Source organism: Argopecten irradians, chromosome 14 (genome assembly GCF_041381155.1).
Source record: "Argopecten irradians isolate NY chromosome 14, Ai_NY, whole genome shotgun sequence".
Classification (NCBI taxonomy): Eukaryota; Metazoa; Mollusca; class Bivalvia; order Pectinida; family Pectinidae; genus Argopecten; species Argopecten irradians.
This window is the reverse complement of record NC_091147.1, coordinates 27898265-27918498: the sequence shown is the minus strand read 5'-3', so window position 1 is coordinate 27918498 and position 20234 is coordinate 27898265. Positions and strand designations below refer to the sequence as shown.

The following is a 20234-nucleotide window of genomic DNA, read 5'->3' as shown; positions in this document are numbered from 1 at the left end:
ATAACTACTGGACATCTTTGTCCTTGTCTAAGCTGATGTCCAGTTCCCATTGACAAATATACAGATAAATCCATACATATAATGACGCTTTTGATCGACTGGATGCCAACAGTTTACATAACATACAGTATATTGTAAATAGATACAGGTTCTATTTGCTTTTGAAATAGTCATCACGCTGGTATATTATGTATATAGTTCAATATTTTCTTTACATTGCTGACGGGGCAGGGTCAGGAGGCACGACTACAACCTTAACAGACATTTTAACAGATATATCTACCAGACATCTATCTGTCATAATGTGTAAATTAGGTCCGGAGTATCTCGGGCAAGCATAACTACATTGTATAACTGTTATCAGTTTAAATCAAACGTTACCCAACCTCTATTTTATATCTATTCGTCTAAATACATAAAATTGTATATGTACTGTTTGAAATATCAAAACATAAGTAATTGTTTTAATCAGAAAAATATTGTTAACAGTTTTGATACTTTTTGTCAATTTATATTACAATTTAATATGTAGGCATGTAAACAACATCTAGCAAAGTTGTCATGTTTATTTTCTTTTATCACACAATTCGCCTGATATCCAGTGATTTTCTCCCGGGTAATTTTTGCATATGCTATTAATGTAATATGGCATGGAGCAATTTTCATTGGCTGGAACTTCATTGTGACGTCATGACAGACACATTAAAATTACATTTTGCCAACATATTTGTGATCATAAAATGTAATTATTTATACTCTTCAGAAAAAATTACAGTTTGATAACATAAGACATTATTTTGATACATTTTTGGATCAAAAAGTGAACCCTGTCATACACCTCTACTTGGTAACTTTAATTTGGCCACAGCACAGGCCGCCTGGGACCTTTTGAATTTTCTAAACGTATTTCAAGGGTATGCATTAATGTTTTTACATGTAACGTTTAGTTTTAATATAATTGGTTCGTAGGTAAATTTCCATTATTCGTGAAAGAGGCCCTTTAGGTTGTTGTTGTTATGTGATCAACAATATCTTAATTTAGTGCTTATTTTATATGAAATATGAAAGAATCTCATACAAAATTGATACTCATTTAAAATTAAAAATCCTATATTAAGCAGATGTATTTCTTGTCATCAAACTGTATTTATACATATAAGCTCATTTTTAAAACAGTCTGGTCAAGGTCTGGACCTGCAATTGATAATTATTACCGTCAGTACTCTAGCAGTTATATTTCAGTGAGGACGTTTAAATGTTTAAAAATTTGGACAAGTTTGGCAATAAAGGATATGAGGTCAAGGTTATCTTGATTTTATAAATTTTAAGAATTGTCGCGCCTTCTGATGCTGCGGAGACAATAAGAGGACACGTCCAGCTGTAGCAATAAATAACCGTAATTAGCGATCACTGATGGGTGTATGTCGTCATCGAATAGGATCATCGTTTTAAGAATACTGCCAACACATCCGCTTCTTCGTGAGCTACAAAAAAAAGAAAACAACTCAAAACACTGCATGGTTTGTGCGATTTTAAACAATGATACTGTGACACAATCATTTAATATTGTACATGTATGTGACTGTTCGATTCAACTCCGACAAATGGCCATTAGTGCATAAAGTTGTAAATTGAACGGGTTGTCTTTGATAGGAAACTCGACGGTCGATGCTGAACTTACATTGTTTACACTTTTGTTTACTTACTTAGAGTGTGCTAAATAAGACAATGGAAACAAATGGTATACCTCAAGTCGGCATCTCCAAAGTTTGTTTAATGCGTAAAGGATTGGACATTACTCTATGTAATTTATCGAATACAAACGCATTTTAGTGCCTATTTTCCAATATCCGGGATGTTATGGTGAAATGTAAATAGACAGGTTCAAAATATTGATAAAACATAAATACTATAAATTGACAAACTCAGAAGTAGTTCATTGCTTCAATGTATCGTCAATCCTGGTTTATTGCAAATTTGCGCGGGGTATTATGATATCATGCTTCATTTAGGCTGCCTTCGACTGGCAACTCTCGGGTCGACAGATTTATTACTCAGGCAGTCGAAAGCACTGGTTCTTACTTGAGTATGCTAAAATAGATTTTATACGGAAGGTGGAGGTCGTTTTCAGAACCCTCGTATTTAGAGAGTTTGATCAGAGTTTAAATGGCGGAACGAGGCTGGCCGTTTTTCATTTATTTGGAAGATCCGGTTCGACCGTTTGTTAAAGTTGTTATTTCAATTAAAAACCATCACTAAACTGCACTTTTTGATACACAAATGGACAACAAGAGGTCCAATCGGTCAAACGGTACTCTCGGAGTAAAGCCTTCGACTGACAGAGAATATGGCATTTTTTAATAAATAAGCTCACTCGTACTGGTAGGTTGCTAGTAAAAGGTAGCCGAGGTGTTCAATGATTACTAGTACGTCTTTTTTATTTCACAATGTACGTATTTCTTATATATGTGTTGGTTAAAACAATTCATTATTAATTAAGAAATTTGTGATGCACATTTTTTATCATATAGACATACAATGTGTCAGCAATAATGGTAAAACTATAGAAAAAAATATCCTGACAGGATAGATAGCAAACGATTTCGATATGATCGGTATTTTTATAGTTCAACTGCCAATACAGAACGTAAGTAGAGCTTCCTTTTGTATGAAGTCTAGTCATTAACGCCAATTAATAATCTTACAAGGTCGTTGCGTAAAAAATCATCTTGAACATCAATCTAATTATGTCTTATTTTATCTCAGATTCAGTTAGCAAATAAAATTTGTATGGATGTTATTATTCTTTGCAGTTTTATTTCGGTAAATTCGTGAAATTCAATACCTCGCGAATTGTATCAAATGCATGCTTATTATATGGATGACTTTTTCAAAGTCTACAAAGATTTAATTTTAGAAAACAAACTGCGGTAAATCGCGAAATTTTACACCCACGAAATTGATGAACTATACAGAATTTATGAATTTACCATATTCTATCCATCTAGTGGCATTCTCGCCCGGAGCGTACTTAAATACCGGTCTGTTCACCATACTGTCCCAGTCACACACTCTATAGCCGTTATCCACGTCGATCACAACCATCCAACCGGCGTCGTTGGAACATCCACCATAGTTTTGATTAATGAAAAATCTTCTGGAATCTGACCTATAAAAACACCGATTGTTAAATATTTATAAATCCGCTATACATCATTGAGTCTACAGGTATGGCCTGAGTTTATCCGATAGTCAATTTCCGGTTAATATTTGGGTCGTTTTCGTGTAATCGGAACAACTGGTTCGACCGTTGGTTGAAGTTATTATTTCAAGTATAAATCCTGATGAACCTGCAGTTTTTAATTTAGGCCTGTGACTTCTTTGTCAAGGCTCGTCTGAAAACTATATAAAATCGTCAGGTCCGTCTTTAAATAATAAACGAACAACTAGGTCAACCAGTCAAACCGTATAATCGAAAACGGCCCTAGTCTTCATTACCGGCTAAAGAAGCGCGCTGATGGGGTAGTCCGATGTGTGGTATGACTCGTATGTATCAGACTGTTGCGTTGGGTATATATTTCTGTATTAATATATAATATGTCTATTCTAGTGTATAATACCTTAGTACGTAGGTGGGTAGTAGGCAAGAACCCAGACCTTATTGGATGATTTTTTATCTGCTCTTTTTCTTTCTATATTTCTGTCTTTAGAAGGTAGGCTACATATCACATGATTTAATTACTATATATGTTATGGTGGAAACTGGTTTGACTGTGGTTTCAGCCAATTGTCAAGGGCTTTCTGATATACTTAAACGTAGAGATGTTTTTTATGTATCTTAGAGATAAGCATTACAGTATTTATTGTTTGCAAGATACCCACTTTACTCCAGAAAATGAAGAGCTAATTAGAAATAAGTGGGGATATGAATCCTATTTTAATTCCTACAGGTCAAATGCCAGTGGGGTTGCTATAAAGTATATAGGGAAAAGAAGGATTCAACAGGTAATTTTTAACTTTGGATGTTGAGATAGAAGGCTTGCGAATTACATTGAAAACTTTAATAACCCTCGGGCCATAGATAAAGTTTTAGAGTTAATGGATAATTGTAATTTGATAGATATTTTTAGAGAACAACATGAGGATACTAGAAGGTATACATGGAGGAAGAACAACCCAGTTAGACAAGCCCGTCTTGATTTTTTTCTTATTTCAGAAAATTTATTGGGTAGTGTAAATCATTCTTGCATAGACCCATGTTATAGATAAGACCACTCAACCCAAAATAATCATTAAAATAAATGAGTTTAAAAAAGGTAAGGGTCTGTGGAAATTTAATAATTCTTTATTACATGATGTTGATTATCTTAATACTATAAATAATTGCATTGATAATGTTAAAAACAATACTGTTTTCCTGTTAATGACATTGAAAATTTGAATAATATTCCAGACTATGATTTAAAATTTATAATAAACGATCATTTATATTTGGAGACAATTTTCCATTATTGGAAATTAGAGGGAAAACCATTTCTCACTCGTCTTACAAGACAAAACAGTTGAATATTTGCGAGGATAATCTTAAAAAAATAATTGAAAATTTGGAAGTTGAAGAAAATGTTAATGTAGAATAATTAGACATGAAGAAAAAGGAATTACCGTCTATCAGGTTACAAAACAATAAAGGTAGAATGATTCGCTCTAAATCACGATGGACTGAAGAAGATAAGCCTACAAACTATTTTTAGCCTACATAACAGAAATTTTACGTCCAAAATTATACCTAAGTTGTTTACAGATAATGGTGTTAAAACAGAACAAGATGACATTTTAGAAGAAGTATGTAGTTTTTTATTGGGCATTATATAATTTACCTTGTGATTCACCGGAAAATATTAATTGAGAACTATTTTTCCAAAAAGAAGTACCAAAATTATCTTAAAATGAATCAAATAGTTTAGAAGGGGAGATAACTTTTAAAGAAGCAGATGAAACTTAGAACACATGAAGAATAACAAAAGTCAAGGGTATGACGGATTGCTGAATGTTTTAAATGTTTTTGTAGGCAGATATGTCATTTTGTTGTCAGATCAATTAAAAAATAGAACTGTTCTGGATATATCTATAAATAACGATCAAACAGAATTTCTTTCGGGTAGATACATAGGGATAAATACAAGGTTGATTTATGATATAATGCATTATGCAAAAGCATAACGATATTCCTGAGATGTTATTAAGTATTTTGTCTGGAGTTAAAACTCTCCATAGAAATGCTTTCTCAGTTGTGAATCAAGGTGGTAATTTGTCTTCTTCTCTTAATATTAAACGAAGCTGTCGTCAAGGAGATCCAATCGCTCCTTACTTGTTTATACTATGAGCAGAAATGTTGGCCATTAGATTAAAGTTGTATTTCTTGTAATTTTCACCACTACAAACTCTCATAAATAATACAATGTGTGAATATGGATGCTTATATATGATTGTTCAGATTCATGAAAGCACCAAAAAACTATTGACATAGTCGTATGACATATCACACGTTTTGAAAGAACCGCCACAGTCAACGCCATGTTTCAAACTTTCGGGTAATATCGGAAAACAGAGTTGCATCACGTGACCGACATCGGCGATACCCGTATAGATCGGAACCTCCTGAGCCATATCACGTGGTCAATATCTGCAATACCCGTACAGATCTGAATAGATCGGAGCAGTTCGGATATTTCCGAGCTATTTTAAACGTGTACAAGTTAAAAATCAATATTTTAATTTAATTGTTTAATACCTTTGCGAATACGAACTTTACAACGGTTGGTACAGTAAATGTCGAATGTTTAAAACTTAGAGAGGCGGAGAAAAATATGTAGAACACTCTAAATACTTTTTCTATGCCAAAAATACAACAAGTCACATACCATAAATCTTTAAGAAATAATGATAATAGTACATATATTGATATTGATAATTGTCCAATGCTAGTATCACAGTATGCAGACGAAACATCATTATATTAGATGAATCCGAAAAATCTTTGGCTGGGGCAATTAATGAATTGGACGATTACTCAAAAATTTCAGGTTTGAAAATTAACATAGAAAAAACTCAAGTAGTTTGGATAGGTCACAAAAAGTACAGCCATGACTCTTTTTTACCACATTTCAAATTACAGTGGGGTAGAAATAAATTCACTTTGTTAGGAATTGAGTTCAGCGTGAACCTCCATGAAATTCCAAAGTTGAACTTTGATAAAAAAATAATTAAACTTAAGACTCTAATTAAAACTTAGAGTAGAAGGTATTTGACCTTAATAGGCAGAATCCATATAATAAGTCACTGCTTGTATCGCAACGTAATCATCTTTTCATTTCTCTTCCAAACTTTTTCTTAAGAATCTAAAATCAATTCTGTTTCATTTCTTATGGAATGGTGGGTCTGATAAAATCAAGAGAGATGTTGTGGTTCAAGATTACATGAATGGAGGCTTGAAAATAATAAATATTGACACTTGTATTTGCTCGCTAAAATTGAATTAGATAAGGAGACTATTCCAAACCAATGAAAAATGGCAATCTATTTCGAAAACTTATATTGATATTAATTTTTTGGCCAACTGTGGTAGCGAATATATTTATTTATGTATAAACAAATGTAAAACCCAATTTTGGAGGGATGTCTTAAGATCATGGCATAGACTTAACCATCAACTGGAAAAGATGGAGAACAATGAGTCAGTTTGAAAAATACCGCTATAGTATAACAAAAAGATATGTATTGGGGGGAAACTATTTTTTAAATTTGTATAAAAAGGCGTTGTTAATATATTTGATGTTATGAACAGGATCTTTTTATTCTCTAAATGAATTCTTATAGAAATACCGGATTATGACAAGTTTTTTTTTTGCAATATCACGGCTTTACAGCAACCATTAAGAAGGTAATTTCATGGTTTGGATAAGAGTAATAATAGAATTGTCTGTCCATTTATACCATCAAATTTTAAAAAAAAATTCGCGTGGCCTAAAATGAAAGGCTCAAAGATATTTTACAAAAAGCTTATGAAAAATAACACACCACCATCTAGAAAAAGAAAATGGAACTAAATATTTGATGATTTTAATTATACTGATCGGACAAATATATATAAAATCCCTTTCCAGGTGTAATTCTGAAAGAGAAACTATTACACAGATTTTATGGGAGTGTATTGAGGTACAGTCATTACTACATTGTTTTAAAACATTCTTACAGGCTTTATTAATTCCCTTAGCTGTAAAAAAAGTCATTTCTATTTGGGTTGATCTCTGATAATCATACATCAATAAATAGGGTTGATAATGAAATTATTATTATTATTAAACAATATTTTCATAGGATGGGATACTTTCATAATTCAATACATTTAAATTCTTTAATTAATACAATACAAGACCATTAAAATGATCAAAAATATATTGCTACTGGAAAAGGAAAAAAAAAAGAAAAATTTAATACAGGGTGGATTTAGTGGAAAAAACTTATTGGTTTCTCTTAAAGCCTGTTTCAGTGTTCCTTAATTATATATTCTGCCGACTTATTATGATTTTTAAAGACATGTATATATCATTAAGTATTTAAGATTGTTTTTTACGTGGCCGAATAACGTGGCCGAATACCACACTTCTGCTAGCCTACCTTCCTCCTTTCTAAATCTTTATCTAATCTCTTTGTTATAATTTCCTTTCTTTTCTTTCTGCTCTACTTATAAGTGCAATTTACCTCTATCAATATATATGTATACTATACGGCTAAACATATATCTAATTTACTATAATCTCCTTACTAATAACCGTCTTCATGACTGAAAGATAGTATTAGAGAAGATAATACATGATTATGCATGCTTCTTTTTATGTGTGGACGGAATTGTGTGACTGTTCTTGAATGATTAATATAAGATAAGAGTACGAAGTGTGATAAATGACAGTATGGTGAGATAATAAAGGTGATGTAATGATGAATGTTGATGATGAAGATTAAGATGATAATGATAATAAAGATGGTGATGCTGATAAAGATGATGGTGATGATGATGATATAGATTATAGTTATGATGATGATGATGATGATGCTCATGATAATGGTGATAAAAATCATGGAACGATGTTGGTTATGATGATGATGATGATGATGATCATGGAACGATGTTGGTTATAATGGTTGTGATGATTGCTGATCTGATGATGATGACGACGATATGAGTAAGATGTTTGAGAATGAGTGTGATAGTGATATTGTATGTGAATAAGAATGAATGTATTTAATTATAATGTAGTATATTGCTCGTGATAATGAACTTAAAAATAAATTATAAAAAAATAAATCCGCTACACTTCTGATAAACTAAAAATCATCTGACCTATAAAAACAAGGATTGTCAAATATTAGTAATCCCGCTAAACTTCTGATTAATCAAGAATCTCTTGACCTATAAAAACAAAGAAGAAGTTCTTTTGGTTAAAATATTTTCAAGTATTAAAAGAGTTTTTTCGCTGTTCATGTGCTGGTGGAAAATTGTATATTAAAAAATGGCATTTTGGTATGGTATTTTTCATATCAGCCAATTTTATTTAATTGAGAATTCAAAAGGTTTGGACACCAAACTAGGTCTATATCAGCCCTCTTCAAGAAAACGTTTATTTTCTTTTCTTTTTTTTTTTTTTTTTTTTTTTTTGCTTTTTTTAAATATATGTTTAAGATATTTCGTTTCGCTGAATTGAAGTTCCTCTATTTTCCTCTAGTTTATTTTGAGTACCAAACACATGCTTAATGTACAAAATGCTGAACTAACAACTAAGTGAAGTACATGCGTGGTATAATCACTTTAGTATTCGATAAATTGTTTGATGGCTTAATTTTATGAAAACCAATTATCGACATTTTGAAAAGAAAACAACTGAAATACATTTCTCATTTATACGCAACAAATATCTCGTTAATATTAGTCTTGTTTAATAATCATCGTGAAAAAGCGAAAAAACTAAATACAATTTTTTTTCGCTAATATCCGAAAAGAATAGGATTGATTTATCCAGAATGTATGTTTCTATTATTGACACTGAAACTTTCATCAGGAGGGTTTATAAATTACATACCCCAGGAGCTGAAAGTAGTTGAAAGTACGATTTTCATTCAAGGTACTCCAACCACTATCAATTAACCTGTCGATACCGAACCAATCGGTAAAGGTTGACCCTGTGCCGTTAAAATGAGTACGCACCACTCTCTTGCCGTGTCTATACATCTCCAATTTTACCTGAAATAGATATATATATATATGATAGTGTCATTCAATGAGAAAAAATAGTAATTGTTCTATTATAGAACGAAATCTATCATATTCTATCTGCTGCAAACATTATTTTTATACGAAATGTTGATTTAGACCGATATTTGTATATCATGCCGACCATTTGAAAAAAAGTGTAAAAAAATATAATATAATTAAGCTAAAACGCATCATTTCTCTTAACGTCTCTCTGATTCTTGAAGACTTTAAAGAAATAAACCTTTAAATATAGATCATGTACATCAGAATATATGTCACATTCATATGGGACAAAGAAGTAATTCTAACCGTGATGACCAAAAAGATGTCAAATTTTCGAGGCGATCTGCCCCTGTATCAAGACACACAAAACGAACATGTTACATAATATAATGCGAAAAGTATTATAGGGCAATGAAAGAGGATGCTTACATTAGTGTAACAGGGTGCAGGATTTACAATAAATTTAATACCCGCCTCTGCCATGGATCGAACTTAGGACCTCTGGATTAATAGTCTGACGCTTAACCGATCGAGCTAAAGTTCTCTCATCCCGAGCAATATATTGCGGCGAGTATTGACCAGTGTTACATATTCCCCCTCCAGAAATCAACTCGTCCTCGGGTTTCAAAGGGTCACAACGATTCCTTCGCAGGTATCGTGAAGTATTATTCCCGAGTCCCTACATGGGCGCCAATGTAACAGGGTGCAGGCTTTACAATAAATTTAATACCTGCCTCTGCCAGTGATCGAATTCCGGACCTCTGGATTACTGGTCTGACGCTCAACCGATCGAGCTAAAGAGAAGTTCTCTCTAGCCGAGCGATATATTGCGGCTATTATTGACCAGGGTTACATTAGTATGTTGAGTTTAAAGTTAGATTATGTGTGGAACGCTTTTGCCAATCTATACTCTGACAATAATAGGGGATCTGTTTTGTCATTCAGACTGAGAAAAACAAGATCGTTTGTAGCAAATACGTCATTGGTCGCAAACAGGACTTATGCATGATGAAGTTGGATATCGAGATGTAGTACACCATTCAAAAGTTCGTTTGTCGATATGAGAAAAATTGTGAATGTTGAATGTGTCGAACTGTAAGACTTTAAAGAAGGAGGCTGTATGAAGATGTTAAAGTTTAAAGGTGAATGTCGAATTTTGAGCTATGAAACATGCGAAAATGCGAATGTCGTGTGTCGTGCTGCACGATATTCAAATTCTGAAAACCTAAATGTTGAATGTCGTCGAGCTGTAAGAAATTCAAAAGCCCACTTGCCAGCTAGTGAAAACGCACTATATTACCTATTTGAATGTAAAATGTCGTATGTTTGGCAAAATCATGCATCCTCTTTAAAGTGTATTAAATCTCCTTACATATATGCATATTAAGGTTTTCAAGACGTGTTCTTAAAGATGTATTCGTTATGCAAAAAAAATAATAAATAAATAAATAAATTTCTTATTTTCAGAGTTATGTCAGTTACAAGATATGTGGTAATACCAAAAATCAACTGAAAAACATGTCATTAAGGGATCAACCAACTAAATAAAAAAAGACCTTCGAAATGGCCCCTGTGTATACAAGATTGAGCCCAGGATAGAATTTTAACCCGGCCGTTGATTGGCTGGCTAATTATGAATTTCAAGAGTAAAAATGGTTTCTGACAGGTAATTATTCCTAGATAACCATGATATGAATTTGGAAATTCATATTGAGATTTAGGTTCAAAATATCAACTTTGATAATGAATAGGTAAAAGCATTAGAATTTCAGGATTTTTTTAGTGCAAAATGCGCCTGATTTCAATAAAGCTACCCTGGTTGGAGTTTGAGCAGAAGGACCCAAACTTTTTTTTTCTATTTAGTGTTATATGAGAACCTAGACTTTAATTATAGAACACAACAGCTAACTAATATTCCTTTGTTTTACTAATACAGTACAAAACTTAAACAAAGTTTAACACTGTGGTCTATGTAAAATCATTTAGTTGGTTGCTCTCTTTACGGTTATACGTATATATCTGTCTTACAATTATTATAAATAAAAACAATCGACTAATCGGCTACTTACTTGTTTAGCAAATGACGGTACATATGTTGTATGAACGTAAAACCCATACACGTACCTGGCCTAAAACCCATAGAGAATCCTAAAATCTCAATAATACGTCGCAGCTTACATTCTTTTCTAGAGCAGAGTCCCTGGCCTTTTTTGAGACCAACACATATTCGATTCAGGCTTATTATCGAGATTTTAGAGTGATTGTGGAGAAGGAAATTAAAGTGCAAATTTAAGAATTTAGTTTCGAATGTCTTTACCTCGGATATACTTTGTGATTGCCATGAGTCCAACACATCACTCCTATATATGGAGTTACACGTAAACGTCCCTGTCATCAGTCGGCAGCCATCTTGGACTGGAGTCGGCGCAGACGATGTTCCCATCCATGTGTTGTAGGGACTAAGAGAGTTGTTGGCCTTGGCTCTGAAAACTAGTTCCCAGTCCGTGTCTATAAAGAAATAGTTATTTTTTATGGATATGCTCCGTTGAGATTTAAGTCTCGTTGAAGTCTTGTTTCAACATTTATCAAAGAGCACTTTGTGTTTTCAAACCAAAAGTGTCTGTATTTTTAGCAAGTTGCTGCAACATCTATATCAAATAACTATCGTTCATTCACAGAAGCTCAAAATCAAGGACACCGTCTAACTATCTTATTTTCATTTTTAACTTTGATATAACCTCCAATTTCCGTAAATCTATATTAGAAAACAATAACTCTCATTCAAGATTCAAGGAGATCCCCGTTAACAACATGTTCTATTGTTTAGTTAATGCATTGTTAGAAGTATACCTCATCAAATTAGTGACAAAGTTATGATCCTGGGTGGAAGCACCAGTACCTTTAATCAATAGAATTACGACAGTGCTTGGACAATAATATCGGTTTATAAGCAGGGCAATGGATCAAATTGATCATTAAAACAATGAGAATACAAAAAGGTATTACAACATCAGCGGGAGGAAGGACAGACATACAAAAATAAAATATGAAATAGTATGTTTATGCAGGTATTGTGACATCAGCTGAAACCTATATGGAACGATACAACGGCAGGATCGAGAGATATAATATTTATTTTATTTCTTTTTCTTTTGTGAGTATTTTTTTTTTTTTGTGAGTTTTTTCAAATTAATTTTGAATTTTTCGTTTTGTTTTATATATAGTTTTTTTTTAAATTTTCGTTTTTCAAATTATTATTTCATCACTTATTTTTGAAGATTTCGGAAGAAAAGAAAATAATATTAAGAAAATAAGCAGAATAACAATTCATATACAGATGTAACTTAAGAGAAATACACAAGATGATCGTTTGAATTAACGTTTTATGTTTCATAAGGTTTGCTATTAATATCGGTGCTTTTCATGGACTTGGCTACAAGGGAAATCTTCTAATCAATAAAGAGTTCGTTAGTATTCAGTTGAATGGAATATGGAAACAGTTGAAGGAATTAATAAAAACAGAATTAGGAAGGTCTCTAGGATGTGTACATAAAACTTATGGAAAATAATCCTTTTTATGTTTTAAGGGTTATTTAGATCGGTATTATTCAAAGACCTTGGTACTACATACATTCGACAAAGCGTGTATTAGAATAAGAATAAGTAAAGATATTTGTGTAAAACCAAGGATGTTATATCGTAAAATCTCATGACACGCTTGACGAATAGTATGACAGTAAACATGTTCGTATGCAAAGCTGCTTTAATAATGTCTGAATGAACAGCGCGCTTGCTATCATGTTTCATATTGAATTAGCTATATATCACATCAATGTACTCATCTGGGTACACTTTTTCATCAATACTCATGCCAATCTCCGGTTTCCGTGATTTCCTGCTAATAACTTGGCGTTTGTTTAATTTCATTGTTAACACAATCAGACAGATGTATATCTAAATAAATCTAAATAACGGTGTTTAATGTAAAGATAAAGATACGTCAGCGCATTTATAAGCGTTCTTAGCAAAATCAATAAAAGTAGGTGTAATACAATTATAGGTATGAATATAAAACGTCTACTGTAAGCCAACGGCTTCCTTATACTCCGTTAACCCAAGTTCTAGGCCGCATCAACTATATGCTCCCACGTTGCTTCCATAGTAACCGTTATTGAAGCATGTGATGTATCAAATGGTAGACATCCATATGTTACGCAAATTGGCCCAGTTTGAACAAAACGAGAATGAGTAATTGGTTATTTCACAAAACCTTTTCAGATTGACCTGAATTTTGGACACAAAGAAACCTGCATTAAATCTCAAAAAAAGTATTTTACTTTCATAATGCTGTCACTGTCATAATACACAATTACGGTAATATAATGACGTTGATTTAAATACGGAAAAAGTGAATCCAAGGAAACTGCGATAAATGTCATACCTTACTGATAGGCAGTCATTGTTAACTGATATTAATAGCCTATGATTTCCAGTGAAAATTGACATAGGTCATGGATCCGTTGATTACTATTTGGTAATGAATTACATTACAATTATCAGTAATTCCCATCTGGTTACATAAATCCATTTTTAATGAGTTTGCCAACAATACATTTCTTTGTTGCGGTTATCAGTTCGTTTTTTTAGTTACTGATAAATCAAGGGTACATTAATGCTTTAATTAATATATCTAGGACATCAGCATATGAGTAAAACATGGGATTAATAGTATTGCATGATGTTACATATAACATACATGCACACTATTGTATTTTAGATGCATGATTAATTCCGTTCGTTAAAGCGAGTATTCAAACTGATATTATACAACCATATGGCCCTCAGTGGGGGATACATCTAGAATTATCTCTCTGGAAAAATGTATCCGAGAGAAATAAAAAAAATCATTTTGGGGGAGAGAATTCCAAATAAATCCGTAGAAAAAGGACATTGCTGCCATTGTTGGTTGAAGTTGTATACAGCGTGCTCTTCCACTCACGTACGGTTTATTTCACCCAGAGGTTATTTCCTTAGGGATACTACCAGACCTTTCAATTTCAGTAAAGTAACGTATTCAATATCATCTGGTCAAGTTTAATCCAATCAGAGCATTCTAAATCTTTTGTGAAAATGATTAATGGAAAAATAGAGGAAACATTGATATAATAAATAAGCCTTTGACTGCGAACGTCAACACATGTTTTTTTTTTCACGAAAAATTACTGGAGACTGACAGGCAATTAGAAGGTTAACGGAATCGGGGTGCGCAGGAGGTGCGTACCTCTGACTTAGAGGGCGCTTAGACGGCATTGGGGGGGGAGCTCGAAGCGTTGTTTACTTTTTTCAATACGATCATAGACACATATATAGAGAGGAAAATTAATAACCAACATTTTTGCATGTAGCGTGATTTCCGTTCTACTGATGAGATGTGTTAAATGAAGCCAAGGATGCCGTACTCTGTGTACCCACGAATCAAAACGATTGATTGACATTTTTATTCGCCACAAAATATTACCAATGCGCATTTTTTAATTTTACAGGTACAAAGATGAGATAAAATGATTTCTGCCGGTACAGCTTAATAGTATTACAATTTACATATAAACTGCAATGAAATGAGTATATAGAGAACAACCAACTAAATAATTTTACATAGACCACAGTGTTAAACTTTGTTAACGTTTTGTACTGTATTATTAACACAAAGGAATATTAGTTAGCTATTATGTTCTATAATTAAAGTCTATGTTTTCATATAACACTAGATAGAAAAAAACAAGTTTGTGTCCTTCTGCTCAAACTCCAATCAGGGTAGCTTCATTAATGAAATCAGGCGCATTTTGCACTAAAAAATCCTGAAACTCTAATATTTTTACCTATTCATTATTAAAATTGATATTTTGAACCTAGATCTCAATATGAATTTCCAAATTCATTCCATGGTTATCTAGGAATAATTACATGTCAGAAAACATTTTTAATTTTGAAATTCATACTTAGCCAGCCAATCAGCGGCCGGGTTAAAATTATATCCTGAACTCAATCTTGTATACACAGGGACCATTTCGAAGGTCTTGTTAGATTTAGTTGGTTGTTCCCTATCTACAGCTTAACTATGAATCTGAGTGGTGGTCTACGATGTCATTTCACATTTATTTAGTGTTATTAGCAAGGTGATTATTATGAGTTGTATATAATATTTCTAAGGCATCATACATTAGTGTCGATCCATTTGAATGATTTTAACAGCTTAACTCATCAAACCTGATGGGTTCAATATATGACTAAAGACAAATAACTGTCCATATACTTGTACCGTCACAAAACGAATGTTTACCGTGTATACAACTAGTGTAGTTGGTGTACATATTTTTTGTACATATTTGAACTAATAACTTAATATATTACTAAGTCTATATATATTTATTTTTACTGTCACAGCTTAACGTTAATTATAATTGTCGTCTAATTAAACACCACAATTTACAGCAAATTTAGTGGTCTTTTGTACGTATTTGAACTTATTATTCTACATATATTTTTTTGGTCATTTTTTCTACTTTATGATCCTTCTAATTGAATACAACATTGAACTGTTATTATGTGATTTACTGATTTGATGAGGTCCGTAGGGAAAATTAAAACATGCTCAAACACTTTATTATTGGTTAGTACTCATTACAATTTGATGAATATTAGATTGCAGTGTGTGGTATTTCTATCGTGTGTATGAATAGTGCATCCACTGGATTCAGATGATGGATACAGGGCAGATGCGGGTGGTCTGGGAGGTGGGGGCGGGGTTGGAGGGGGTCGGAGGGGCAATTGCCTCCCCGTTTCCCAGGACGAGGGCAAACATTTCTTGTTTTCGCCGACTGAAATGTTCTAAAATTGCACATTTGAAAGAAAAAAGGGTCCTCCTGCACATTTTCGTGAACTAGACTTAAAATGTCAATCAGGGGGTTCTACGTACTATTTTAAAAAAAATGTCTCTTAAAAGATTCATCTGTTTATATGACTTAGCAAAACAATTAATTCATTATTATTTTGTGTTAAACAACAATGTACCGATGGTGTGAAGCCAGTATGTTCAGATCGAGTTGCATAGATATGACGGCATTCACAATTACCAATTATTAATGCAGGTAACTTTAAATAAAACAAAAAGTATTATGTTAAGAATGCTTTAAAATCTTTAAGATATATTGTAAAACTCATCACAACCATTCTAAATCTAATATTTTTACCCGGGGGGAGACCCTCGGACCTCCTCAAACACCCAAATCTCGCGCCTTCAGGCGCTCCCACATTCATCAAAATGCATCGTAAAATTCTAAATCGTAATGTATTTCCCGGGGGAGACCCCCTGGACCCCTCAAACACCAAATTCTCGCGGTTTCGGCGCTCGCAAATTCATCAAAATGCATCGTTAAACTCATCGTAGCCATTCTAAATCGTAATATTTTTTTCTCGTAGGAGATTGTCGAACACCCCCCCCCCCCAAACACCAAAATATCGCACCTTTGGCGCTAGCATGGCAATTTGCGTATTCATTAGTTTCCGTTTATCGACGCCACTGTCTATAAATGTGTACAAGGATTCTACTCGACGATATATGAAAAAAGTTTATAAAGTATACATGGTTGTGTGTTGAATTAAAGAATCAATCTCCTCCTGTGGGTGCGGGGCGAGGAGGGGGGTCCAAATATTGAGGACCTTTGCACCCCCCCCCCCCATTACGTTTCTTTGTATCGGCTATTACGCTTAATCAGGCCAATGTAACCGATAAAATATAAGTTGCCTCTTAGTGGTGTTATTACATCTATATCCATTAGCCGGATGAGATTTTCAGCGACTTTAACGTTTTGTACTGTATTATTAACACAAAGGAATATTAGTTAGCTATTATGTTCTATAATTAAAGTCTATGTTTTCATATAACACTAGATAGAAAAAAAACAAGTTTGTGTCCTTCTACTCAAACTCCAATCAGGGTAGCTTCATTGAAATCAGGCGCATTTTGCACTAAAAAATCCTGAAACTCTAATATTTTTACCTATTCATTATTAAAATTGATATTTTGAACCTAGATCTCAATATGAATTTCCAAATTCATTCCATGGTTATCTAGGAATAATTACATGTCAGAAAACATTTTTAATTTTGAAATTCATACTTAGCCAGCCAATCAGCGGCCGGGTTAAAATCATATCCTGAACTCAATCTTGTATACACAGGGACCATTTCGAAGGTCTTGTTAGATTTAGTTGGTTGTTCCCTATATACAGCATAACTATGAATCTAAGTGGTGGTCTACGATGTCATTTCACATTTATTTAGTGTTATTAGTAAGGTGATTATTATGAGTTTCTAAGGCATCATACATTAGTGTCGATCCATTTGAATGATTTTAACAGCTTAATTCATCAAACCTGATGGGTTCAATATATGACTAAAGACAAATAACTGTCCATATACTTGTACCGTCACAAAACGACTGTTTACAGCGTATACAACCAGTGTAGTTGGTGTACATATTTTTTGTACATATTTGAACTAATAACTTAATATATTACTAAGTCTATATATATTTATTTTTACTGTCACAGCTTAACGTTAATTATAATTGTCGTCTAGTTAAACACCACAATTTACAGCAAATTTAGTGGTCTTTTGTACGTATTTGAACTTATTATTCTACATATATTTTTTTGGTCATTTTTTCTACTTTATGATCCTTCTAATTGAATACAACATTGAACTGTTATTATGATTTACTGATTTGATGAGGTCCGTAGGGAAATTAAAACATGCTCAAACACTTTATTATTGGTTAGTACTCATTACAATTTGATGAATATTAGATTGCAGTGTGTGGTATTTATATCGTGTGTATGAATAGTGCATCCACTGGATTAGCAGATGATTAAGGGTACGATACTTGCAATTAATAACGAATTAATTGAATTAAACTTAAACACCAAGTTAACAAATAAAGTTAAATAGGACAAAAATCGCAATATAATTAATAAATGAACATTGACACCTGTACAAGTAACAAAGTGTAATCAAATTGTTGAGAAATCAATTGAATCTCCTTTCATTTCCTAATTCTACAATTTTGAGATAAAATATCAAATTTCACATTAATACTCCGAATTAAGGCAACATTTTCAACACTAGGCACAGACTGTTAACAAACAATATAAACAATTAATCTAAATTCATTGGGATCAAAATATAACGCCAGCAAAGACATTTTAAGCATTATTAAAGATTTGAACAATTAACAAATGAACACTTAATCTCACAGATGCGAGAAATAGAGTTCTCGTTGGTGAATTTTGGATTTATTTTTCTGATATTGCGAAGAAAATAAATTCTGGTGAACCATCTACAAGTGCTCATTTAACACAGTGCCCCCCATACCCCCTGAAAAAATACTTTTATTTAAAAAGTTACTGCATAACGTAAAATCCCTCCATCATTGCATGTCACAGAGTTACCTCCCTTTCGAGTAGGTATTCATTGTGCGTCATTAATGTGTGAGCGCAGCTAACATCGTTTTCTATGAAAAAAACATGACGTTACCCTCAGAAATACGCTCAATGACGTGATAATTAAAAAAATAATTAATAAATGCAGATAACTCTGTTATATGCAAATACGGATTACGTTTTATCTGAAGTTAGCTAATTGTATCTATTCTTTTTCGCGAAAACATATAAACAGTAGACTTAATTGAGAACACTCGGATAACTCGATACTTCGGTCCTTTCGAGTTCGTATTAACCGAGTTCTACTGTATGTATATTCGATGCACTTGAAAACTAGGTTGCGAAATAAGGGATAATTGATATGCAGTACTTCAATTCAATAAATCGCGGGTTTTTTTTCATTTCGGTTGAATTAATCAAAATATGTGTTTAGTAAATCTAGTAAGATGTTATCAGATTGAATACTATACCTCGTTGTAAGTAAAAGATAGCCCATCCTTGCACCTCCTCAACTGCCTCTGGGTTGGTGTAGGGTGTGTCAGAATTCAGCTGACACTCTTGAGTCTGAACATGATAGTTTATAGCCGAACATATGTTTTGTAGACAAGTTTCCGCACATTTGAGCCTTGAAAATTGATAATAACCAACCGCAAAAGGACTCGTCAACTTATAACCATCTATCCGGATAAAGTTTCCGTAAGATATATCACTGACGGTTACTATGATATCCATTGAAAAGATGGCAGCTGTAAATAAACTCCTCATAGCTTCCATTATCGTCCTCATCTCACCAGTATCTCACCAGACCATCATCAATAAAAAGTCGATTGGATTTGTACGATATATAGTATTATTTACATTCATGGTTGAAAAATTAAAACGTGTGTTTGAATATAAAATAGTTAATAGTTCTTCACAGGACTATAGCATATATTGATAAGTAAAAATCTCAGTATGTGTACCATGTCACTAGCATTCACTGCAAATGCCCCAGTTCGGATACACTCGATATGTATGGCATTAATCAAGCAATAAGATAGCGCGCTGCTTGGTTTTATATCATCATATTAAGTTTAGCTTAATCAATTGTAAGCACGAAAGTGATTTTGAACTACTTATAAGCGCAGCATTTCTAAAGCGAAATGCGCTAAAATATTATTATCACTAAAATATTATTGCCACTAAAATATTATTACCGCTAAACTTTTTTTACCACTTAAATGATTACCTTAAAATACGTATAGTATACATATACCTTTAGGCCAACTGGTTATTTTTACATGAATTTTATGTTTTCTCTCATATCCTCATACGGCAGATTGGCCTCTCCAGGGTAAAGCGCATATGCTTAGAACAATATACGGTGTCTGCTCTGGTGAAAAGTCAATACCAAAGTTGAAAATGCAATGCAAATTATATTG

At 32.9% G+C, this 20234-nt stretch overlaps 1 protein-coding gene across 1 annotated transcript; it reads right to left on the bottom strand.

The window, feature by feature from the left end:
• Positions 1-512: 512 nt before the first annotated feature.
• LOC138307686 (uncharacterized) lies at positions 513-19588 on the bottom strand. The gene is made up of 5 exons (XM_069248521.1): positions 19284-19588; positions 11631-11821; positions 9138-9298; positions 2991-3169; positions 513-1484 (listed from the first exon to the last, which is right to left on the bottom strand). The coding sequence occupies exons 1-5, from the start codon at positions 19585-19587 to the stop codon at positions 1441-1443; spliced, it is 879 nt and encodes a 292-aa protein (XP_069104622.1). The 5' UTR covers position 19588; the 3' UTR covers positions 513-1440.
• Between the last annotated feature and the right edge of the window lie 646 nt (positions 19589-20234).

Coding starts and splice junctions, on each gene's coding strand:
- LOC138307686 (XM_069248521.1), bottom strand. CDS start 19,587: ATGGAAGCTATGAGGAGTTTATTTACAGCTGCCATCTTTTCAATGGAT. Junction 11,822..19,283: donor TATCTTTTACTTACAACGAG/GTATAGTATTCA, acceptor ATTTCTTTATAG/ACACGGACTGGGAACTAGTT. Junction 3,170..9,137: donor AACTACTTTCAGCTCCTGGG/GTATGTAATTTA, acceptor GTGTTTTTATAG/GTCAGATTCCAGAAGATTTT.